Consider the following 25,690-nt stretch of genomic DNA (forward strand, 5'->3'; position numbering starts at 1 on the left):
CACTACGCTCCCAGGCGTCCCGACAGCCCGCCCGGGGAGAACACCCGGGGTCCGGGCCGGGCTGCTCAGACCTGGGCCCATCCGCACCCGGAGCCTCAGCAAGCCCCGACTGCCGCAATGCCTGCGGTGAAGCGCCCGCGCTCACCTGCTCCGGCCCCTCGCTGCTAAACCCGCCTCCGGGCGCTGGCCCCGCCCTCACGGCCATGGCCCCGCCCCCGGGACTCTGGCCCCGCCCATGCCCCTTTGCGAGGGGAGCGGGGTGGTTTAGGGAGTTTCCCCCAGGTCCTAGCAGCTGTAGCAGATCCGAGCCGGGACTCGAGTCGCCGCACGCGCTGCACAGGGACCTGTCTCCTCCGCGGGTTCGGTGCTGCTGCGCCTTCCCCCGCACACAGTAAGTGATGCCCCGGCCCGGGCTGCGGGAGGGAGCGTGTCCCTGTGCCTGTTCCTCTGCGGTGCCGCGGAGCTCGAGCCTTGCCCCGCGGCCAGGCATGTGCGGGACACGCGGCGAGCTGCCCCGGCGGCGCTGGCTCTGCCCGCATAGAGCCCCGTGTGTATTCAGAGCAGCCCTAGCCGGCATACAGCTGCTCTCCGGGTGATTTCGCCTTTTCTGCCCTGCCTGGGTTGGCTCCTTTGCCTAAAATCTAGTGAAGAGTCTGGGGGCAGTTTATAGCACACGCTGTGCACGGTTCCCTCCCCAGGAAATTGAACTGTTTTAACTTGGTAGGCATCTGATTATTTGCAGATAAGCAAACACAGTAGTCAAGTCTTCTTCTTCTAGATCTTGCTTCAGTAACCTTGATAATCATGCGAGTCAGCCTGTTAAAGTCAATGGGGCGACTCGTGCCTAAGTATCTTGTTAGATTGGGGCCCTACAACCTGTGCCTTCTTTTCCTTCCTCTGGGGGGATCCCTTGGGACTCTGTCCCCCTCTATTTTGTTGGCTCCTTCTATGAGGTAGACCGAGCCCTCTCTTTATCATGCTGGTTACTGTACACCGAATTGACTGTCACTGGATTCAGTTCTGACTTTAGAAAGGGAGGAGTTAGGGTCTGAGGGAGAAACCCCCCTTAAAGACCAAATATTGTTACAACCAGCCAACTTGTCATAAAAATTATGAGCAGGATGTAAGAGCTAAACATGCATGTATGTTTCCCATATTTGAACATAAATGTGCTTTGACAGAAGACAGTTTTTCAAATAAGTTGCCCCACTGGTTGCTAGCATCAGGTGGCAGAATATGTATGTAGAATGGCTTAAAGTTACTAACAGAGAAGAGCCGGGAAAAGAGAGCTAATATCATGTCCAGTCTGAGCTGGACTAACACCGGAGTTATCCATGTGTCTCTGGGGAGCAATGATGGTTCAAAATAAATTGTTGCCATTATTTTTTTTTAAGCTAATTTCTAGTCTGACATGTTTATACCTGGAAACACTTGGCTGTTTTCTTAACCATAAAAATATTTCCTTACTGCGGTGCCAACATGAAGTAAATAAGTGGTGCTATTATTTAGGCTCTGAAATTTTTCACCTGTAGCAGCTTTGGTGGAATTAGAAAAATCTAGAGCAAAATACAATTACCAGTTGTGGTGTTCAGCATATACAAGTTGTGGGTATTTTAATTGTTTTAAAGCTATAAAATCTTGCTTATTGACGTTTATAAAAACTGTTTAAAACTTACTTTAAATTTAATGGTTTTAGCTTGAGAGGCTTTTTATTATGCCAGAATTGTCTTGGGATAAAACTTTAAATGTTAGAAATAAATTTGCAATGAAAAGTAATTAAATTGCCTACCTCTCTCCTCCCCTCTAAAGAAAATAAATTATTTTGTCTGGCAAAAGAACACCGAATACACCCATTAACGTATGTAACTTGCTTTTTTTGTAGATTTTAAGGCCAGAAGGGGCCATTATGCAGGAGGTCAACCTAGTCCAAATACAGCGTCCCCCCGCCCCCCCCCCAAACAAACTATATCCAGCCCATAACGTCTCCTTGAGTTGTCATGTATCTGTCTTTGAAAGTAACACTACCTGGGAGATGAGGTAGAAACAGCTATTTGTAAAATATAGAGTGTATAATTGAGTTATTGTGAGTTAAGTAGAGCACTTCAGAATTCAGTGCAAGGAGCTTTTTTTGTTTGGAAACTTAGACCTTTATCTAGACAGTTGTTAAAGGTATTTGCATGATCAGATTTTTCTCTGTGAAAGTTTACAGAAATTCCAACAGCTTATGTGTATATGATGGAAATTATATACCAACATACAAATAGTCAAAAGAAACCAAAGAACCCTATGAGGTATTTTAGTCTGTATAAAAGTTTTGCTTTACCTAATGTTGCATGACATTCTGAAATACTATACTTAACAGCCTACAGAAACTGCATATAAATTGTTTGCTCAGTGAAAAAAAAAAACTGACTCATCTGGTATATCGAAAGAAAAATGTCCATTAGCTAGCTGGTTGTTGTGTTCATTGGTTGGATTAACTGTTAAACAATCATTTATCTGTTGTCAGCTTTCAATAGGAAATTCCATTTGAAAGACAGTCAAAAGCATAGGGGCGGCCTTACAACTGTTTGAATGGGGGACTAGCTTTTTAGCCTCTAGAGATCTAGATTGAAATCCTGTTTAGGTTTTATGTGAAAAGAACTTTTGTGGTCTCAACCTAATCCCTTGTAGACATCACCAAAACAGCACAACTGACAGTATCTGTTCAGGAGGCCCAGGGCACTAGTAGCAAAGGTGTTGCAGATCAGGCTGAAGAGCATTAAGTCCATGTTAGAAAACTTTCACTAAGCCTACATGTTTTATGCCTGGTTCTGTCCCCTGCTGCTCTTCCCTTACTCTCACAAGCATTAAATCCACCAATGCTTTAGAAAATAAAACATTTTTTATATTTACCGTTGTTCGTAGTTTTAACTTTTTTATATTATGCATTCTTATGAAGAACTTTAACTGTTTGTGGTTTAAATTTCATGTTGATATATTTAACTCTTCCAGTAATTAAGGGCTCATTAAATAATATGATGCTAGAGAGACGATATAGTTTTGAGTCACTATGGTTTCAAGTCAGGTGGGACACAGTCTGGTCCTCAGAGCATCGCCTGGAAGTATCTTGTTGCCATGTGTTATGAAAAAAGACACTAACAGATGTTGCAGATTTCAAAATTTAACTATTCATCTTTTAAACAAACAAGCTAACACAACATCACGCACATTACACGTATTAAGTACTTTTTTGTGTTTAAAACAATGTTTAAAAGTTGTTTTTCTCATCTTCAATACATTCTTGAGATTGTTAACAAGTCAAATGTGTTGCTGGAAAATTGTTCATCCATGCTTATTTGCAATTCTCCTGTGGAGCCTCCCTCCTCTGTCAAAGTAAAAGGGCCTAAAGGGGAATTGGAGATAAGATCCAAAGAAGCCAGAAAAAGGTATTGGCTGTAATGAGGGCGAGGGGGGATCAGAATTTATATTTGAAGGATTGAGTAAGCTTAGAGGATTTGGGAGGTTTGTGAGGGTGAATAAATTGTGCCATGCTAGAGCATTTCTTTTCTTTTCTTTTCTTTTTTTTCAACTCTGAAGTCAAATTTCATGTGAAACTCTGTTCTAGAGATCTAAGCAGAAGCACATACTGCTCGTGTTTCAAACAGAAGCCACCTATGGGTTTGCACAGATGACAGAAAGCTATATACTCCCTTTCTGTAGTTGACATCAACTGACTAAACTTGAGCCATAGTGAACATAGTAAGTAAATGTGTCAGTTAGGGGAAAGTTCTTCTTAAATTTGTACTGCTACACAGTGGGAAATAGTTCTTGTTTTAAATGACCAATGGTTAGGAATGTTAACTTTGTCCAGCGTGTTATCTCAATCTATTAAATTATGTGCCAATCTGAGTGCAGTAAAATGCCTGAGAATCTGTAGTGAAAATATTCTGGGCCAGCAAAACAAAACACCATACATACCAAAAATACTGAGTAGCGTATCAGGTGAATATCTTAAACCAGTGGTTTTCAAACTCTTTTTCTGGGTACCCAGTTGAAGAAAATTGTTGATGCCCATGATCCAACGGAGCTGGAGGTGAGGGGTTCAGTGTGTGGGAAGGGGTTCCAGGCTGGGGGAGGGGCTTGAGGTGCAGGAGGAGGTCAGAGCTCTGGGCTGGGAGTGCAGGATCTGGGGTGGAGTGGGGGATGAGGGGTTTGGGGTACAGGAAGGGCTCTAGGTTTGGGGGGGCTCAGGGCTGGGGCACATGGTTGGGGCATGGACTTAGCTCCAGCGGCTCCTGGTCAGCAGCCCAGCCGAAGTGCAGAGGTAGGCTTCCTGCCTGTCCTAGCACTGCAGACCGCGCTGTGCCCTGGAAGTGGCCAACAACAGGGCTGGCTCCTAAGCGGAGGTGCAGAAGCAGTTGCGCTCAACTCTCACCCTCAGGCACTGCTCCCGCCCTGCAGCTCCCATTGGCCAATTTCCAGCCAAAGGGAATGCAGAGCCGGTGCTTGGGGTGGGGGCAGCGTGCGGAGACCCATGGCCCCCCTGCTTAGAAGCTGGACCTGCTGCTGGCCACTTCCAGGGCACAGCGCAGTGCCGACAGGACTTTTAACGTCCCGGTCAGCAGTATTGACCAGAGAAAAGCAACCCAGTGCCTAATATGCTGCGACCCAGTACTGGGTCGCAACCCACAGTTTGAAAAACACTGTCTTAAATCATCTCTTAGATGATCTTTTAGAGCTTCATATATTAGCTAGAACTAAAGGGGAATTTCTAGATACATATTTGGCCAAAAAAATTAAAAAAACTTTCTAAAGTTTGGCTTTTTGTTCATATTTGGACACCTAAATAATTAGTGAGGTTTTTTTTTGTTTTGTTGTTTTTTTTTTTTTTTTTTGCAAGTATAGAGCACCTGGCAGCTCCATTGACGGACTTTTTTTTGCCCTCAAAAAGGCCAATTGTCAATATGCTTAAGGAAGTTGTTAAACTGGAATATATCGCATGGAGAATAAACAAAATTAAGAGCCGTGGGTTCGATGAGTAATAAAGAATGAAAAGCTTTCACACCATAATCTGCTTTGGTTTTAGAATGGAAACCAACAAAAGAGCTTTAAAAAAGAAACTTTTTAATATAAACTTTAGTTGTTAGTGAAATTGACATTAATTTTGTCAGTTTAAGTGCTAATATTAATTTCCCAGACAAAAACTATAGAAGAGGGGTCAGCAACCTTTCAGGAGTGGTGTGCCGAATCGTCATTTATTCACTCTAATTTAAGGTTTCGCATGCCAGTAATACATTTTAACATTTTTAGAAGGTCTCTTTCTATAAGTCTTTAATATATAACAAAACTATTGTTATATGTACAGTAAATAAGGTTTTTAAAATGCTTAAGAAGCTTAATTTAAAATTAAATTAAAATGCAGAGCCCTCCGGACCGATGGCCAGGACCCGGGCAGTATGAGTGTCACTGAAAATCAGCTCACGTGCCGCCTTCGGCACTCATGCCATAGGTTGCCTACTCCTGCTATAGAATCATAGAACTGGAAGGGACCTCGAGAGGTCATCTAGTCCAGTCCCTTGCATTCAAGACAGGACTAAATATTACCTAGACCATCCCTGACAGGTGTTTGTCCAGTCTACTCTTAAAAATCCCCAATGATGGAGATTCCACAACCTCGCAAAGCAATTTATTCCAGTGGTTAACCACTCTGACAATTAGGAAGTTTTTTCTAATCTCTAACCTAAACCGCTCTTCCTGCAATTTAAGCCCATTGCTTCTGTCCTATCCTCAGAGCTTAAGAACAACAATTTTTTGCTGTCCTTCTTGTAACAACTTCTTATGTACTTGAAAACTGTTATGTCTCCACTCAGTCTTCTCTTCTCCAGACTAAACAAACCCAATTTTTTCCATCTTCTCTCATAAGTCATGTTTTATAGACCTTTAGTCATTTCTGTTGCTCTTCTCTGGACTTTCTCCAATTTGTCCACATCTTTTCTGAAATGTAGCACCCAGAACTGGACAAAATACTTTCAGTTGAGGCCTAATCAGTGCTGAGTAGACAGAAGAATTACTTCTCGTGTCTTGCTTACCATATTCCTGCTAATACATCCCAGAATGATGTTTGCTTTTTTTGCAACAGCGTTACACTGTTACACTGTTGACTCATATTTATCTATGACCCCCAGATCCCTTTCCACAGTACCCCTACCTAGGCTGTCATTTCCCATTTTGTATGTGTGCAACTGATTACTCCATCCACTTAGGAAGGAACACTTTCCATTTGTCCTTATTGAATTTCATCCTATTTACTTGAGACTATTTCTCCACTTTGTCCAGATCATTTTGAATTTTAATCCTGTCCTCCAAATCGCTTGCAACCCCTCCCGGCTTGGTCTTGTCTGCAAACTTTATAAGTGCACTCTCTATGCCTTTATCTAAATCATTGATGAAGATATTGAGTGGAACTGAACCCAGAACTGATCTCTGTGGGACCCCACCTGTTATGCCCTTCCAGCATGACTGTGAACCACTGATAGTGACTCTCTGGGAACAATTTTCCAACCAATTAGGCACCCACTTTATGTTTTAAATTGGAGTTTAGATTTATGATTATGGATCAGTAATTTAGGCAAAATACCTTTCAGGGGTGTTGCCATTATCCCCAGACCACTTGTTTTCTTCAGGATATTCAGTTAAGATTAAATTTTAAAAAAATGCCAACATATTAAGGTATGGAAAATACACAATTAAGGCACCCAACCAACCTTCACACTATCCTATAGTGACACCATACTGCAAGTGTATGTGCCTTCATCATAATGTTTGTAGTGCGTGATTAGATTAAATTGATGTTTAAGGACACCATTTTTTTTTCATTTTTCCTTTCCTTTACTGAGTCACCTTATCTCTGAATTTCCTGAAGAAAATATCTAGTTTTGGGATAATTGCAATTTCATTATTTCAGAGAGGACATTTGGTATTTTTCATAAATTTAAAGCTGAGCTGAACCTTAACTATGGAACTCTAAGCAAGCCCTTGCATAATTAGTGACTATTCTCAAAAACTCAGTATTGTTTCTGATGGTACTGGAGAACTTGTGTAAACTTTACCAGCTAGTCCTTGCCTAAGTGCATTTATATAAACCAATGGGTCTGGATGCAAATAACTGTATAACGGTCCTTCTGCAGGATATTACGCAATGAGCATCCTGTGTTAGCCACAGATGAGAATTATCTGTACACAATGTATTTAAAAAGACATGCTCATACGGAAAGAGCCATCAATCATTTGATTTCTTTAGATTTTAACTGCTTGAGAGGAGTGTGTTTATGGGGAAACCACATGACTACTCTGACAAATAGGGGGCCACACAAGATAAGAGATCTGAACAAGCTTGGAGAAACTCCTAGAATAAGATACATATATTGCAAATTAGGCAACCCAAAACAAAGTTATAAGATGTGGTTTGATGTGAAATTCATCAATAGAAATAGAAAGTTTTGCTGCAACAATGAATGATTCAAAAGCCAAATCAACTTTAATCATTTAAAAAGTTTTCAACTTATGTATAGTTTTTTATATTATTTATACAAAATAGACCATTGCTGATAAGCAGCCATATTGCCTTTGTGGTAAACTATAGAAGTTTTGACATTTTACAAATGTGGTGGTACAATGGATTATTCCCTTTGCCTTCTTCCTCTGGGTTAAAATTCTAGTTTAGTTACAAGTGAAAAATGAGTTTGGCCTCAGTCTGGTTTGCTGCCTCCAGTTTGTTCAAATCACAAAACCATAAAAAAAAAAAGTCTGGTCAAGAAGTTTAGACAGGCCACTGCAAGTCATTTAAATGTACTATGCTGTGTTGTAGCAGTGTTGATCCCAGGATATTAGAGAGTCCAGGTGGGTGAGGTAATATCTTTAATTGGACCAACTTCTGTTGGTGAGAGATACAAGCTTATGAGCTTACACAGAGTTTTTCAGTTATGTAGGGAAGCTAGGCTCCCTATGTTTAGCTGAGTCAGTATTTCATTTGTCTCTAGCTTTACTAAGCACTAATCTCACTTGCAAACTTCATTAATGTTAGCTATATTACTATAAGATTGGACTATGCATTTACACACTACACAGAACATACTTACATAATTTATGCATTTGTAACTTTTTCTAAAAGCGTTAAAAAAGAGAAAAGAAGCAAGTATACATTTAAACCCCAAGGTGGTGAGAGAGAACAACCAACAGCAGGAAATCAACATCTGATTCAGTTAGCACCTGAGGTGCTATCTCTCAAATGAGGACCTTTCTGCTATTCTTTGGTGGCTATCCAGGTGCTTAAATTTAGGGGATAACCACAGCATCCTGGCCAGTATTTCTTCAACTAAGTAAAACAGGTCCTAGGTTCAAGGGGGCATGCAAGCTGATGGGTATATAAAACTAAATTGTATATAAGTTATTTATATTATTTATACAAAATAGACCATTGCTGATAAGCAGCCATATTGCCTTTGTGGTAAACTATAGAAGTTTTGACATTTTACAAATGTGGTGGTACAATGGATTATTCCCTTTGCCTTCTTCCTCTGGGTTAAAGTAAATGGTGTGTTCTAAGGATAACACTTCACAGTTCAGTGTGAAGATGGCTTGTTTTTTTTTCTGTCTATAAACTTAAGCAACGAAATTGTTCTCCTTATTGTTGTGGTGCTAAAAAGAAGTGTCAGATGCAAATGGATCCTACAGTAAATCTCAGTTGAGAATTTTTGTTACCTGGTTACTAGATGAGATATTGGTAATACATTAAATATTAATTGAAAATTTGGTTTTGAGTGGGTAATTTCAGCCTAGAAAGCATAGAGTATGTGTATTCCCTTCCCAGTACATGTGCATCACTCCCAGGAGTCTTTAATGAGCACTAAATTCTCATTAACTGAGAGACAATCCCTTAATGTATAAACTCTATTCTTTAGCGACATGACTGTCCTATGTACCCAGTTTAAAATCTCAAGCCTGTACCTAACATTGTTAGTTTGTTTTTTTTAAAAAAAAAAAAAGATTGACATCTTCTGAATGTTAATTAAGAAGTTCAACTTGCATTGTAAAGTCACCAAAGCTTCAAACTTGAGATAACTCATGAATGCCTGACTGTCCTGAACATGGATGACATCTGGTCATGTTCATGTTTTGGATGTGCAATAAAGTTCACAGTTTTTTCCCCTTTTAGTAAGGTATTCATTAGACAAGTATTCAGAAAAGATAAAAATCCATTTATGATGTTGTACAAAAAGTACACAGGCATGGTAGCCTCTGATGACTTAACACTTTTCAGATCCAGCCTTGATTGAGAGTGACGGTTGTTAACAGTCTGGCAGTGGTTTGATTGCATATGTGAGATGAGCTGGGCTCAGTCCAGATCTTGTGCAAAACCATCCTTATGTTTAGTACTAATAGCCACCCTCACAGGTCTAGCAGTTTAGTCTAGCAGTCTAGCCACCCTCACAGGTCTAGCAGTCTAAAGTTAAGTTTAATACAGGTTGACTAGCAGCTTGGCGCAATATATTGAAGGAGTAGGAAATAGACTATATCAATCTTTGGTGTCTTTCAATGTAGGGAAAGAGTAGTTGGTACATTTCTGCAGTGTATTGGAATGTTCACTCTTACTCGCAGTTGCTCTAATTTTGTTTTTATTGTAGTTTAACATTACTGTTTATATAGCAAGATCCCTATGAGATGTTAGGTTCAATATTAGTCCAGAAAATCCTGCATTCTGATCAAAAAACTCACATGCCTCATTTTAAATATTTTCTGCTAAAAAGGTCGAGACTGATAAAGATCTTGATGCTTCATGATACACTATGGTAGAAAAAAGAACAAAGACTCACTAAGAGCTGAACAGCATAAAAGAGACACCACCACCCCCAAACCCTTACTTCAACTGAAAAGAAAAATGTGAAAAGGGATGACTAGACACTGAAATAGTATCTGCTCTCGTGTTTGTCATGATGGTCATAGCATGGCTCTGAACACCAATCTTATTGCTTCCATGATCACTTTAACTTGCTTTTAAGGGAAAAGAATGCAGCAGTAACTCACTTCGTTTTTGCTCAAGTGTGACAGCTATATGAGAAACACAACTAAATGCTGTGCTCATTTTAAGGAAGTGGTCTTGAATGAGAGGTTCAGGAAACGGAAGAGCAAACTGAACTGTTGATAAACTTTGCATGCTAAAATTTAAGTGGCTTTTGTTAAGGTATTGGTTTTTTTAAAACTGTCGTTGAAAATTTTTTACTACCCTACTTAGATATCATCATTTAGCATCTTCATCTGATATTTGCTGTTGGAGATTCATGTTGTGATTTTGTTTAAATATTTGTATAGGACACTTCCTAGGTGGTATTTGTACTCCAAACAATAGCCATATTAAGAAATAGTTTTAGGTCAAACATATCTTGCGTGGTCTTTTTCTTCACTTGCTGAACAGAAAAAAGTCTTAGCGGTGGGTCAGATTATCCTCGCCCGGCCAGTGCTGTGAATGCTTCTTACAGAAAGGAGCAGAGTATGTTTGAGTTAAAGGTCCTAATACATAGGAAAAGACTCATATTCAGGAATGGTATTTAAATGTGCTTAATTTTAAATGTGTTTAAGTCTCACTGAAGTTTAAAGCTATGGATGTGAATCTAGTCCTGCACTGACTCCACTCCTGCCCTGCCCCCATTCCAACCCCTTCCCAAAAGTCCCTGCCCCATTGGACTCCTTCCCCAAATCCCCACCGTGGCCCCACCTCTTCCCCAAGCGCGCTGCGTTTCCCGCCTCCCCGCTTCCTCCCAGCGCTTGCCACCACAAAACAGCTGTTTCATGGCGGCAAGCACTGAGAGGAAGAGGGGAGGTGGGGACGCAGCATGCTCAGGGGAGGAGGTGAGCTGGGGCGGGGGCGGGAGCTGCCGGTGGGAGCAGAGCACCCACCAAGTTTTTCCTCACCTTCAGTGCCTATGGGTGACAGTATCATACCATGATGTCCTTACTTCTGCGCTGCTGCTGGCAGTGACTCTGTCTTCAAAGCTGGCTTCCTGGCCAATAGCCAGTGCTCTCCATCTCCAGCTCTGAAGGCAGCGCCATTGCCAGCAGCAGCACAGAAGCCCAAGGTAGCAGTACTGCAACCTGCCCTGCAATAACCTTGTGATCACCCCACAACTCCTTTTTGGGTCAGGATCCCTATACTTACAACATTGTGAAATTTCAGATTTAAATAGCTGAAATCATGAAATTTATGATTTTTAAAATCCAAGGACCGTAAAATTGACCAAAATGGACCGTGAATTTGGTAGGGCCTTTCCTATAAGAGGAAATAAATTTGGTGGTGGAGTATAGCAAAATATCCACTTTCCTTGTAAGCAGGCAAACATCATACGTAGAGAAACAAGCACTTCTCGATTTAACTTGGCTCATGTTAATGTTCTCATTATTACTGTCACTCAAAATGAGACTTGAAATATATGCTTGTCTTTTAAGAAGTTATAAATAGCATGGTCAGCTGTTTTAAAAACAAACAAATCCTTTTGCATTTTCAAAGAGGAATCACTTCAAGTTGCTGTATTGGCATATGCTACCTGGGGTTCTGAGAACCCAAAGCAGTGGTAACTTAACTGTTTCCCTCCAGGCAGTGTCACAAAGAAATCAAGGGAACACAGCACTTCTGGCTGATGAAAAATTGATACAAGTAAGCATGCTCTTATCTAAATTGCTATTTGTTAGATTTAAGCGTGCACAGACATAAACAATAGGTTTACAATATCTGAAATAATTACCTAGAATCTGAGATGGTATTGAATAATTAGCAGCAGGTCATACCAATTCCAGTTTAAAAAAAAAATTTTTTAAAGGAGATCCTATAAGACTTTCAGAATTGGCTTTTTAGTGCTTGTCACTGAGGCTGCTTAACCAGTCTTGTGTGTCCCTAACAGTGGCATTAAATAGCCCCTCTGGCTCCTACTGAGCTTGGTGACCCATTTGTGTTTGAGAACAGTTTCTTAAAGCAGACTTTTTAATGTAATGAAAACAGAAATTTTCACAACAAAATCACAGGATACTGTCTAGTTGAGTATCTGGTCTTTGACAGTAGCCAGCACAAGATGCTTCAGAGGAAGACATAAGCAACCTGCAGTGGCCCAATATGAAATATCTGCCTATAATAAAAATGGATTCGGACTTGTCTATACTGAGAATTATTTGTTGTTGACAAAAGTTGTCAGCAATGGGTGCAGCAGAGCTGGTGCTGAAAATGATTTAACCAGGACAAATGTGCTTAGATCTATTTTAGAAAGAGTGGTGGTAAAAGTGTACTTTGAGCAAGTCTAAAGCAAGCTGAAAATGGCTGCTGGAACCAGAGGGCAAAGGCTCTTAACATTGTAATATGTGGTTATGTTCGTTTTGTGTAACAGAATTCAAGAGCTCTTCAGCGTCTTAATTCTTAAATCAAACTTTCTTCCACTGTGTCAAAATAAACCTGCAATACACAGGAGAAATTACACCTCTACTCCGATATAACGCTGTCCTCGGGAGCCAAAAAAATCTTACTGCGTTGTAGATGAAACCGCGTTATAGTGAACTTGCTTTGATGTGCTGAGGTGTGCAGCCCTGCCCCCCCTGGAGCACTGCTTTACTGCGTTATATCTGAATTCATGTTATATCGGGTCGCGTTATATCGGGGTAGAGGTGTATAAAGCACTGTGTGGTAATTTATAACTGGGGAGATTAGACTGCTACTAGTCTTTGAAGAGAAAGCAAGCCGTCTGGCTGCAAATAACAAGACAGGCAACTGTTCAGCCTAGAAATACTCTGATCAGGAGGGAGCGGCACACAGGTCTCCACCCAGAAAGGCAACAGCTAGAGAGTCAGAAGCCTGAGAATTGGTCCCTTTACTGAACCACTGAGGGGAAATACGAGTGTATTTGCCCTGAACTGTGACACACCATATAAAACCTAAGGCAGATTTTGTCTGTATGATCTGTTACCTTACCTGCATTCCTAAAAACTGTCATGCTGATGTTTATAGGCTGTCTTGTGAGAGAGGGCAATGTTTTGTTTTTCCTGTAGATCAGTGTTTCCCAAACTTATCATAGAATCATAGAATCAAAAGGTTGGAAGGGACCTCATGAGGTCATCTAGTCCAACCCCCTGCTAAAGGCAGGACCATTTTCCCTAAATAATCCCAGCCAGGGTGCGGTCTAGCCGGACTTTAAATAGCTCTAAAGATGGAGATTCTACCACCTCCTAGGTAACCCATTCCAATACTTCACCACTCTCCTAGTCAGAAAGTTTTTCTAATATCCAGCCTCGACTTCCGACGCTGCAACTTCAAACCATTGCTCCTTGTTCTCTGTCCTCCGTTACCACTTGGAACAGCCTAGCTCCCTCCTCCTTGGAGCATCCCTTCAAGTGTTGAAGGTGCTACCAAATCCCCCCTTAGTCTTCTCTTCTGCAGCTAAATAAGCCCAGTTCCTTCAGTCTCTCTTCATAAGTCTGTGCTCCAGTCTCTAATCATTTTTGTTGCCCTCCGCGGACTCTCTCAATTTTCCACGTCCTTTTGTAGTGGGCGCCCAAAACTGGACACAATTCCAGATGCGGCCTCACCAGTGCGAATAGAGGGATATACATCCCCGTCTGCTGGCAACATCTACTAATACAGCCCAGTATGCTATTAGCTTTTTGGCTACAAGAGCACACTGTAGGCTCATGTTCAACTTCCATCTACCGTAACCCAAATCCTTTTCTTCAGCACTGCTACTTCCAAAACAGTCCCAGCGCTAGCAGGTGCATGGGTTTTCGTGCCTAAGTGCAGGACTTTGCACTTTCCTTGTGACTTCATGAGTTTCTTGTGGCACTTCTCCAATTTGTCTAAGTCTCCCTGAATCCTATCCCTGCCCTCCAGCGTGTCCACAACTCCCCAACTTGTGTCATCTGCAAATTTCTTAATGTGCAACTACTCATCATCAAGTCATTAATGAAGACATTGATAGAACGGCCCTAAGACAGACCCCTGGGCCACCACTTGACTGGTTGCCAACTAGAGAGTGTGCCATTGATACTACCCGCTGAGCCGTTGATTCAACCAGTTTTCTATCCACTTCACAGTCCATTCCTCCACCCATACTTCCTTAGTTTGCTGATGAGAATGCTGTGGAAACCGTGTCAAAGCCTTACTAAAGTCAAGGTATACAACATCAACACTTTCCCCCATCCACAAGTCCAGTCATCTCATCGTAGAAAGCAATCAGGTTGGTCAGGGATGATTTACCTTGGTGATCCATGCTGACTGCTTTTGCTACTTGTTTTCCTCTAGTGTTTCAGGATGGATTCCTTCAGCACTCTGCCCATGATTTTTCAGGGATTGAGGTTAGACTGATTGGTCTGTATTCCCTGGATCTTCTTTTTCCCTTTCTTAAAGATAGGACTATACTTGCTTTCTTCCAGTCCTCTGGGACCTCTCCTGTTCGCATGAATTTCAAATAATGGTCAACGGCTCTGCAATCACATCAGCTAACTCCTCAGCACCCTCGGATGCAGTTCGTCCGGTCCCATAGACTTTGGCACGTCTAACGTTTTAAGTAGTTCCTAACCTGACCCTCTATCACAGTGGGCTGCTCTCCTCCTCTCCTCTCTCGTTCCCAGTGTAGTAGTCTGGGAGTTGATCCTGCCCGTAAAGACTGAAGTGAAGAATGGGAGTACTTCAGCCTTTTCCATATCTTCCCACCACTAGGATACCTGCCTCATTGAGAAGGGACCTACACATCCCTAGTCCTCTTCTTGTTGCTTACAACTTGTAAACCCCTTCCTATTATCTTCACATCCCTTGCTAGTTTCAACTCAAATTGCCTTTGGCCTTTTCATGTCTATCCCTGCAGGCCGAGCAATAATCTTATATGCCTCCCCAGTCTCTGTCCAAGCTTCCATTTTTGTAAACTCCTTCTTTGCTTCAGTCACCACTGAGTTCCCTCTTAAGCCTGCTGCTGGCACTTTCTACGCTTGCTGTTCTTTCGCACATCGGTATGTATTTCCTGTGCTCTTAGCATGTTTTCTTTAAAAAACTGCAGCCTCCTGAGACACCCATCCCTCTTCAGTTCAGCTTCCCAGGGAATCCTGCCCACTCATTTCTCTAAGGGAGTGAAATCCGCTTTTCTGAAATCCAGGGTATTGCGTTCGCTTCTCTCCTTCCTTCCTATTGACCAGGTTCTGAACTCCTACCATGTCATGATCACTGACTGCCCAGGTTGCGTTTCACCCTTACTTCCCCGATCAACTCTTCTCTGTTTGTGAGCAGGAGGTCGAGAGGCCTGCAAGGCCCCTCGTGTGTTCTCCCAGCATTTGTACCCCCCCCCAAGAGTTGTCCTCAGCGATCTCCAAAAAACTCCTGTGATTGCCTGTGCCTGCTGGTATTTCTCTTCCCAGCAGATATCCGGATAATGAATTCCCATGAGACCAGGGCCTGTGACTACAGATTCTGTAGTTGACCCTACTTTCTTCTGCTGCTTATTTGCCCTGTTGCATCCTCCTCCTTGAATTGTCTCCTGGTGTTCTCTTTTCCTACACACCTCAGATATAAGGGCTTCATTAGGACACTTAAGGCAATGATTTGATTCCCCCACCTCCCAGTTCCGATTACTTTCTCCCTGCTTGGGACACTGCTTGAGCTTTGTTCTACAAGGCCTTGGAAAAAATATATTTCAACTTGTGTGGGCCGAGGGACGTACTGGCCGCTGCTTCCAGCAGCTTCCATTGGCCTGGAGCAGCGAACCACGGCCAGTGGGAGCCACGATCGGCTGGACCTGTAGATGTGGCAGGTACACAAACCGGCCCAGCCCGCCAGGGGCTTTCTCTACACAAGCAGTGTCCCAAGTTTGGGAAACATTGCTGTAGATAGATCAATGCCATGTTGCCTCATCATGGAGGAAATAAAGTTTGGGGGTGACTTGTATTTCAGCTCCTTGTGCTGCTGGATGCCAGGCATATAACAGGGGTAATACACAATAATTGGTTTTCCAAGGAATGAGGTGAGTAGGTGTGTGAGTGAGAGGGTGGAGGAGAGAGAGCAGTCCTGTTCTTCCTGGCTCCAGTACAGGCTGGGATGGGCACAGCAGAAACTGCTACACAGCAAAAGAAACTTGGAGTTATTGTACATGTGGGTGTGGCAATGGGGTAAATAGCCTCCATGGTTAAAGGTCCTAACCTCCAAAAAAGAGGTAGAAGCTCAGTCTGTCTTCGCTAGAAACACTGCAGCTGCATTGCTGTAATGCTTCAGCATAGACAATCAGAACAGTGATGGGAGATCTCCCACCCCTGTAGTTAATTCTGTATTGCCGAGAGGCAGTAGCTAGATCAACAGAAGAATGTCTCCGTCAGTCTCGCACTATTACACTGGGGGTTGGCTCAGCTTAATTGCATTGCTCAGGTGTGTAGACTTTTCACGCTGCTGCGCAAAGTAGCTTGGTTGACCTAACTTCTTAGTGTAGACCTGACTTCAGATATGAAAAGTTGCGATCTGTAACTTCAGACACTATGAATAGGGTACCATATGCATGTATAGAACTGACTTTATTCTATCTCAATAGAAATGCACAGATTCTATAGTCCTTCAGTATTTGCAAATGGATATCTGTTGGATTACCAACTGAAGGACTTTTTATATAAGCAAACATGCACATATGTAACTCTGTTTAAATGCAAAATTATTTATTGTAGAACATGCTTATCATTTCTTTGTTTAGTGAATACTAATATAACAGAGTCCCTTGGTAGCAAAAGCGTGATGACTTATTGCTGCCTGATCTTGGCAAGTAAAATCAGAAGAAACGACAGGGATTTATGCTAGTGACTCTGTGTGTGTGCACAAGCACAGAGCTGAAATATATTTTTTTTCAAGGCCTTATAGAACATAAAGCTCAAGACTTTAGGCTTGTTAAGGAGCACAAGGGTTAGGAAACTTTTATTCAGCAAATCAGTAATCTTGGCTGCATATTTTTCAATATTTTTGAAGTCTGTAATATCTGCCTGTCCACTGGCAGCTCAAGAGTTTTCATTTGTATGGTAAAGTCTTCTCATTTGGCGAGGAAGCTCGTGTTATCTGCTTTCTGAGCTGCTCCTTCCTAGGAACTTCCTGATTTGGGACCCCAGTTCAAGAAAGCACTTCAGCATGTGTCCAGCTTTCAATGGGATTTAAGCACATGAAATGCTTTGTTGAATCAGGATCAGAGAGAGTGGAGGAGATACTCTAGGCTGCATTGCTTTCATCTGTGTCACACTAGATGGTATCTCAATGGTTAAAAGTCCTCCAGGCCTTTAATCAAGGAGTTATCCTGAAGGGCTAGGAATGTATTCATAGAATCATAGACTTTAAGGTCAGAGGGGACGATTATGATCGTCTAGTCTGAGCTTCTGCAGAACGCAGGGCACAGAATCTCACCCACCCACTTCTATAACAAACCCCTAACCTATGTCTGAGCTATTGAAGTCCTCAAATCATGTTTTAAAGACTTCAAGGTGCCCAGAATCTTCCAGCAAGTGATCCATGCCCCACCCTGCAGAGGAAGGGGAAAAAGCCCCAGGGCTTCTGCCAGTCTGCTCTGGAGGAAAATTCCTTCCCAACCCCAGATATGGCGATCAGCTAAACCCTGAGCATATGGGTAAGACTCACCAGCCAGACACCCAGGAAAGAATTCTTTGTAGTAACTCAGATCGCACCCCATCTAACATCCCATCACAGGCCATTGGACATATTTACTGTTAATAGTCAAAGATCAATTAATTGCCATAATTAGGCTATCCTATCATACCATCCCCTCCATAAACTTATCAAGCTTAGTCTTGAAGCCAGATATGTCTTTTGCTCTCACTCTTCCCCTTGGAAGGCTGTTCCAGAACTTCACTCCTCTAATGGTTAGAAACCTTTGTCTAATTTCAAATCTAAACTTCCTAGTGTCCAGTTTATATCCATTTGTTCTTGTGTCCACATTGGTACTAAGCTTAAATAATTCCTCTCCCTCCCTGATATTTATTCCTCTGATATATTTATAAAGAGCAATCATGTCTCCCCTCAGCCTTTTTTGGTTAGGCTAGAGCCAAGCTCTTTGAGTCTCCTTTCATAAGACAGATTTTCCATTCCTCGGATCATCCTAGTAGCCCTTCTCTGTATTGTTCCAGTTTGAATTCATCCTTCTTAAACATGGGAGATCAGAACTGCACACAGTATTCCAGATGAGGTCTCACCAGTGCCTTGTATAATGGTACTAACAGCTCCTTATCTCTACTGGAAATACCTCGCCTGATGCATCCCAAGACCACATTAGCTTTTTTCGTGGCCATATCACATTGGCGGCTCATAGTCATCCTGTGATCAACCAATACTCCGAGGTCCTTCTCCTCCTCTTCCAACTGATGCGTCCCCAGCTTATAACAAAAAATCTTGTTATTAATCCCTAAATGGATGTCCTTGCACTTTTCACTATTAAGTTTCATCCTATTATAGAACAAAAGTCCAACAACTTATCCGTGGCCTTTGCAGCTGTGACTAAAGCACCATAGTGTGGTACGTTAGCCATTTCCCCCTCACCACAGGGCTCTCTGACCTGCAGTCAGAAAAGAGTCAGGGTCCCCTCAGCCAGGGAGCAAGGCAACCAATTAGGGCCAGCAGCTCAAACAAAGCATATCTTTTTACTGATCACAAGAAGCAGTGAGATCCTCCTCCTAGTCTGGGGCAGGAGCAGCCAGTACCAGTGGCAAGCAATCCAGCCCCAGCCCTCCATCAATTTAGGACAAGGAGCCACCAGAGTCAGTGTCTCAAGGAGCTGCCAGATTTACTGGGACATAAATGCAGGGAGACGCCAGAGATATCTAGGAGCATAACAATTCCTGTATTCTTAAAACTTGTTCCATGCTGCAACCTTTGCTGTTTTTTTTTGTTCTAGTAATTCAGGACATCAATTGTTGTGTATGTTCATAAGGTCATGGGTATTCATTGAATGTGTAATATGCTACTTTGTTTACATGAAATCTGATTCCCCATCCATTTACTAAATATTATGACAAAACAAATGTTCCAAAAATGAGAAACTGCAGAAACGTGTCATCTGTTTGATTCAGTTGTCTCATCATCTGCATATCATTCCAGTTTGGCATAAGAAACCTCTAGAAGTTGCTCTCTAGATTGACATTTTTATCTACTGAAACAGACATTGCTGATTGTGATAAAATAAATATTTAATAGGGAGGAATGCAGGGCACCTCCCTTCTCCTCGTCCCTTTACCCCACTCTATTTCCCAGGAAAAAACAAGAATGATATTTCTTATTATATTCTCTAAGAAATCATTCAGTTGATAGAATTCTGGTGGGGAAAAAAAAATCTGCAAATTCTCGGAGCAGGCAAGGAATGATTAAAAAATGAATGCAACTTTTCTCCTCCAAAAGTGGACCCGTCTGTTGTTTTCTAGTTAGTTATTCTTTAATTCCCAAGCACTCAACTCTTCCTTCTGAGGACTCATTAGATTAAAACAATGGAAGCTGCTATGCATGAAGATTTTGAATTGGCTTCCTATCAATTAGGCTATTTGGCTTTTCTATCGTTTTGCTCATTAGTTTGTACTACAGTGTTATAGAAGAGCCTTCCGAAATGTAATTCAATGCCAGCATCTTCTAAACAACCAAGAAATTACACCTTTTACTAGCTCAGATTTTTTCAAAAGTTATTGATGCATCTCAAGATTCTGTTAAATTGTTGCTAATTGCATGAAGTAAACTGTTTCTAGAATAGCTGTCTAGCTAAAATCTTGGACTGCTGACCTTCCTTCTAAATTACACTATTTTGCTTGCCCATATAAGGGCAAATGTTTCTTTGAGGAAAAGAGACGTATGTTCACCTTGTATTTAGCAGTGACACTGAATACATTTCCCAGAAAAATAACTGCTTTATTAAGAAATTTAACACAACTGCATAAGGATAAGAGCTGGCATACTTAGTAAATTGTATTCAGCTAGTTCAGACTGGCCTGGCACATACCCCTTACCAAAGGTCCACTTAGCAGGGTAATAAGTAACAACACTTAGCCATTGAAACACATGTGGTGGTCCTATTCATCCAGTTACCTCCTTTAGCGCCAATCTCCTTATAGGTTTTTATGAACAGGCCTAGGTTTTTCTGGATCTCACATCCTGTCACGATAACCAGGGCAGCTCAGAAGGAAAGTTGTAACTGCAGTGTAACCCCCACTTCCTTGCCAGAAAGTTGGATACTCCCGAGAGAGAACATAAAGTCAATATAGTCAATAGAGTGTAATAAACTGAAAGTAAATAGAAGAGGGTAAAACACAATTCTCAAGGTCAGTGGTGCCCACGCTGATAATACCCAGGAATTTCCCTGGTTGTGTAACCTGATGAAGCAAGAGTAAAATTTAGTGGCTGGCTCTGGACTACTCCAAAATGGCTTCTCCTCTCTCACAGTGCTCCTAGGCATGAGCATCTCATTGAGGACCTTCCTACTGAACAGGCTACCTTTTTTTCCCAGGATTTTACTTGTCAGTTATGTGACTCTACCTTCCTCCTTTCTCTCAGACACTGCTCCTCCTCTGAGCAGGTGTCAGCTGGCCAGCCAGGCACCCTACTATCCTCCTCTGACTGACAGGGGCCCCTATTGCTCAAAAATGTCTCTCCTGTCTCCCTCTTGGTTGCCTAGCAGACTGAATCTGCCCTTGACCCGCCCCCGGCCCCTTTCTTCAAAGTGCTCCTCTCTCTGTGTTACAAGCACAGAGAGCCCCAGGAACCAAGTAAGGCCCTTGGGGGTTACACACAGATTAAGCATATTATTTTAGAGAACTCTAATAAGCATCTCAGTGACCCTGAGGGAATATCAACTTCTCAGAGCTGGTTGACTCATTCTGTTTGTTACATAGAACTTGCTCCTCCCCATTTCTCGGAAACCCTGTTTCATTAAACAACTAATAATAAACCCTCACAGATTTAGTCTGTCATGATGCTTCCTTATATGCGAAAATCTGGTTAACACTTTTGCTCTCATATCTGTAGTCCAGGGTCTAATATAATGGTAGCTTTTTTCTCCAATAACACATTTTCATTTGTAACATGGGAAAAGATTGAAACTTTCAATTAGATATTGTCACCCAACGGACTTCTCAGTCTGTTAAATGCCTAGCCTCTGATTAACGTGAATTCTTACCCATACAGCCCTATAGCAATTAGCCCACCATAACCCAGGACCAGCTTCTGCCCTGCTCTGGTGACCTTTACTCTAGAAGAAAACCCCGCTTTCCCATTGGAAAGGCCTCCCAGTACTGTAGCCCTCCTGTGTTTCCTGTTGAACATTTGAAGTGCATGATGTCATTGACATAGAAGTTAGCATAAGAAAGGAAACAAGCTGCAAAACCAAATATAATTTGAAAAATTGACTTCAGTTTTAAATGACTAAGATATTATTGGTGGCAGTTGAAAGAGAAACTTTTTGGCCTTTCTTTACTTGACTGTATTAATTAGTTATGGTCAACTCTCAAGCTTTCTTCTTCATTCATTCATTCATTCATTCGTTCGTTCATTCTCCTGCCCTTGGAGCGTAGAGCGCTCACTTCGAATCACCCATTTCCAGAGAGTATGGTATCCTGCCAGTGTTGTGACCTGCTCTATCTGAAGGCTAATGCAGACAAAGTTGGAAGCCACAACTTCCCTCTAGGATGTGCAAATTAATCTGTAAGATCTTCTTGCTAATTTAAAAACAAATACTGGCTTTCAAGATTTCTTCATCCCACCAGCCTGGTTTCTCTGGAGGTGGGTATTGATTGAACTGGCAATGGGATAAACAGCCCAGAAAGAAGGGGTGTGAAGGCAGAGCACATACTAAGGCTGGGCCCTTCCTGCTCCATGTGCTCTCCACCTTTCAGTGGACAACCGGAGCAGAGGAGAGTTGCATGCTGATTGGACCTGCACTTCTCCCGCCACCATGCCCCCTCCCCTCAATTAAACCTCTTTCTGGTTATCTGGGGCAGCTTTGTTTCCTTTGCTAACTCACTCCTTCCCCCCTCCCCGGTAAGTCATAGGATTGGAGCTGAGTTTTTAGGATACTGCAGGTCTGACCAAGTGCCTGTTCTGTGATCAGGAAGTATTTTTTCCCAGTGGGCTATAATTGGCAGAAGAGACAAAGTTTTTTCTCGGTAGCACTGGAAACTGGCCCTTTTGAGGTTTTGTACATGACTGTTCTTTGTGGCTGGAATAGGATGTGTCCATCTGGTTTATCGGTTGAAGCTGAGGATGAGTCAAATAACTTCAGTCTGCTGCAGTGCTTTACAAATTAGTGACATTGCCCAGAGTTCTTGTCTTGGGCATAAACTTCACTCAACTGATAGACTTTTCTCTGATGCTGATTAAATATAGCAGTTGTCAAATATGCATGCGGAAGCAAGTCTTCAAACTTGCCAGAAAATTACCACTTTTTTATCCAAGTTTGGTCTGTGCTGTCAGAAGCCATACCTTTCAGCTAAACTGTGTTTCTTAATGAGAAAAAAAACTTCATTTCAGGATCATTTCTGTTTTTCTAGATTGTTTCTGTGGTGCCTAAAGTTCTTCAGCAGAGTATATTTGGTACAACCACTGATAGCAATATCTCCCTTAAAATTTGTATTGTTCATTTCTTTCGATCCTCAGCCATTCTGCGGATATGCCAAATATCTGCAGCGTAGTCCAAGCACATTCAAACTGATTGCTGAAAGAGGCCATTTTCGTTTGCTGCTTTCAGTAACTTGTGGTTTGTTTGTTTTTTTTATAAAATACCACCACCTCATCCTTTCTGCCAAGTTTGTTGTTAGGAGTACGATTATTTAAATGCTCAGAGGTGACTACTGTTTGGAGTACAAATATTTGAAGGGCTGAGGTAAATTAGAAAAATACTGCTTTAGTAGTGTCATTAAAAATAGAACTAACTAGTTCAAGGCAGTTTAATATCTTCCTTTAAAGCCTCCCCAGGGATGCACTGGACGCTCAACCAATTTTGAAGTTTTATCTCATCAGAACAAACTCATTAGCTGATGTAGCCATGTTGGTCCCAGGATATTAGAGAAACAAGACGGGTGAGGTAATATCTTTTATTGGGCCGGCTTCTTAGCTTGTGGCTTTCACCGAGAGAAGTTGGTCCAATAAAAGATATTTTCACCCACGGTTTCTCTCTATTATAATACATCCATCTGTATAAGTTAAGGCATGGTTAATGAGAAGAAGATATTAAGGAAATGAGGATGTTTGGGTAGGTAGATGTTAGGCCCAGATCCAGCAAAGCACTTAAGCACATGTAAAGCATGTGTAATTTTAAATATGTGAGTTGTCCCACTAACTAAAAGGGGAGTACTTGTGTGCTCAAAATTATACTTGTGTTCAACAGATTTGCCAGGCTGAGAGCTCACTGATTGTGTTGCATAAATCAGTGTCCTAGAAAATATACTTGAAATGTGAACAGGATTGTGTGTGTGTGTGTTTTGTTTTTTCCCGTCATGGTGGAAGCTTTCCTAAAACGAACATAAGATTGAAACAAGATCTTTCTGTAATAGGTGGCAATTTTCTGCAATATCTCAGATGAATCTTATTGGATTAAGTTTAAATATTTTAGGAGCCCACTGTAAAAATTCAAATGTATGTGGAATTGTGTGGAATTTATTTAAGAGAAAGACAGGATTAATGCAATTGGTGGAAAATATTGCGTACTTCAAAAGACTGTTGAACAATGTAGCAGACATGACTGATCTCTTGGGACAATGCATCTAAAGTGAAATTCCTAGCAAGTACTGGGGAGAAGGAGACTGCAAACCCCCATCTTATGTACTTAACCTTTGAAGCATTGCCTGGAGGTGGGAGGGTGGAATGGACTTTTGTCTGCTGATAACCTGTTACATGAGGACAGTTCAAAGACCTCCAAACTGTATAACGGATGGACTAAACTTTTGATGAGTGTTCTTATTCTGAGAAAAGAGTGTGATTAACTTAAATCCACATGAAACACCCTGGGAAGGGTTTCGAAAGACTGCTCCTGCCAGAGCCCATGTTGGAGGGTGGTGATTTCTGGTAAGCTTCTTAGCATGCATGTTGAGGTTTTTTTTTTGTTTTTTTTTTTCATGTTTTCTCTGTATTGCTTTTACCTTAAGAATAAAATATGCTTGCTTAGAAAGTGCTGTGTGTTAACTTATAGCAATTGCACTGTTAACCCTCTCTGAGGAGAGAAATGACATAGGGTGCTTAGGCAGACTGTCTTGCTGGGAAAAAACACAGTGAAAACAGTGAACTGTTCAGTCTGGAAATAGCCCAGTCAGGAAAGGGAGAGAGCCTTGGGTCTCTCCATCCAAAACAGGCAGGGGCTGGAGAGCTTGAAGCCCAGAGTGTGGGTGCCCTTGCTGGACCAAAGAAGGGGGAATACAGGTGCAGTTGCCCTGAACTGTGACAACCTTGGACTATGGGGAAAAATTTAGTGAAATATCAGTAGATAATATTCTTTGTAGTGTTGACAATAAATATCTTTGAGAGTGAAATGGAAAAACAGGCATGCCTGGTGTTTAAGAAAATGCTGTCTGCAGAATACACTGGAAGAACTGCTCAGAAATACATAATCCTTTATGTAAAGACTGTCATAACTTTAGCGGAATCAGCACGACTTTGATTTATCTGCCATTTACATACTGGCTATGCAAGCTATAATCAGATATAGGCAGCTTTACTTTACAGTCTGATCTTTATAAAAGATTTTTCCAAAATTCTGGATTTATGAATTTTTGTATTTATGCGTGAACCTTCTTGATTCTGTTAACCTTTGGGATTGTACTCTTTCCTGGCCCCGTCACCTTCCCTTTTAATATATAGAAACAATTCACACAGTCAAATGAAATTATATTATGGGATGGCTTAAACTGACAAAAACTTTAGCTTTGAGGATGAAACTCAATCTTAACTAATTCTGTAGCCAGGTATTGCACCTGATGTGGTCTTTAGCAGGATTCTGTGAATTGTGAGTGACTTTCAGATAACATATTCATCTTGTTCAGTAAGAATGTTTCAGCCTTGACTCAGTATATCCTGGCTTTTCTCAGTTTCTGAACCTCTGATCTGTTGATATGTCTGCATAATGTGTGTATTTTCTTATTCTGTATGTAGTTACTAGTGTCACTTCTTGCATGATCTGTACTTCTGCTATGTGTATATTGTGACCATGTACAATATAACTGTTATACTTCCCAACCATGCCCAATCTTTAAAGTAAGTAATGCCTAAAATATATATATATTTGCAACTTATTTTGGAGGAACACACAGAATCTGGTGACAAATAGCTCTTCAGAGTGAGACAGTGAATTGCTGCTTTAAGGACTGGTGCAGTGTCAGCTGCCAGGAAAGTAATAGCAATGCACTTCAGAGCAGATTACCACCCAGTATCATGGCTATTCTGACACCTAGGTAACAACTGAACCAAAGAGCTTCATGTTTCAGAAATATTTATCATCCCTTTTTAGTCTGAGCAAAGCTTTCATGGGAGAAGCACACCTCATTATCAACAAATTGCTGGGGAAATGATCAGATATTTATGTCAAGTATCAGAGGGGTAGCCGTGTTAGTCTGGATCTGTAAAAGCAGCAGAGAATCCTGTGGCACCTTATAGACTAACAGACGTTTTGGAGCGTGAGCTTTCGTGGGT

General features: G+C 41.6%; 1 protein-coding gene across 1 annotated transcript in view; it reads left to right on the forward strand.

Moving 5' to 3' along the window:
* The first annotated feature begins 238 nt into the window (after positions 1–238).
* TNFAIP8 (TNF alpha induced protein 8) overlaps positions 239–25,690 on the forward strand; it is an 89,248-nt gene continuing 63,796 nt past the window's right edge. The window contains exon 1 of the mRNA XM_032799675.2: positions 239–391. Coding sequence (XP_032655566.1) covers position 391 — 1 coding nt within the window. The 5' untranslated portion in view covers positions 239–390. The remainder of the gene's footprint in view (positions 392–25,690) is intronic.

Source organism: Chelonoidis abingdonii, chromosome 6 (genome assembly GCF_003597395.2).
Source record: "Chelonoidis abingdonii isolate Lonesome George chromosome 6, CheloAbing_2.0, whole genome shotgun sequence".
Taxonomy (NCBI): domain Eukaryota; kingdom Metazoa; phylum Chordata; order Testudines; family Testudinidae; genus Chelonoidis; species Chelonoidis abingdonii.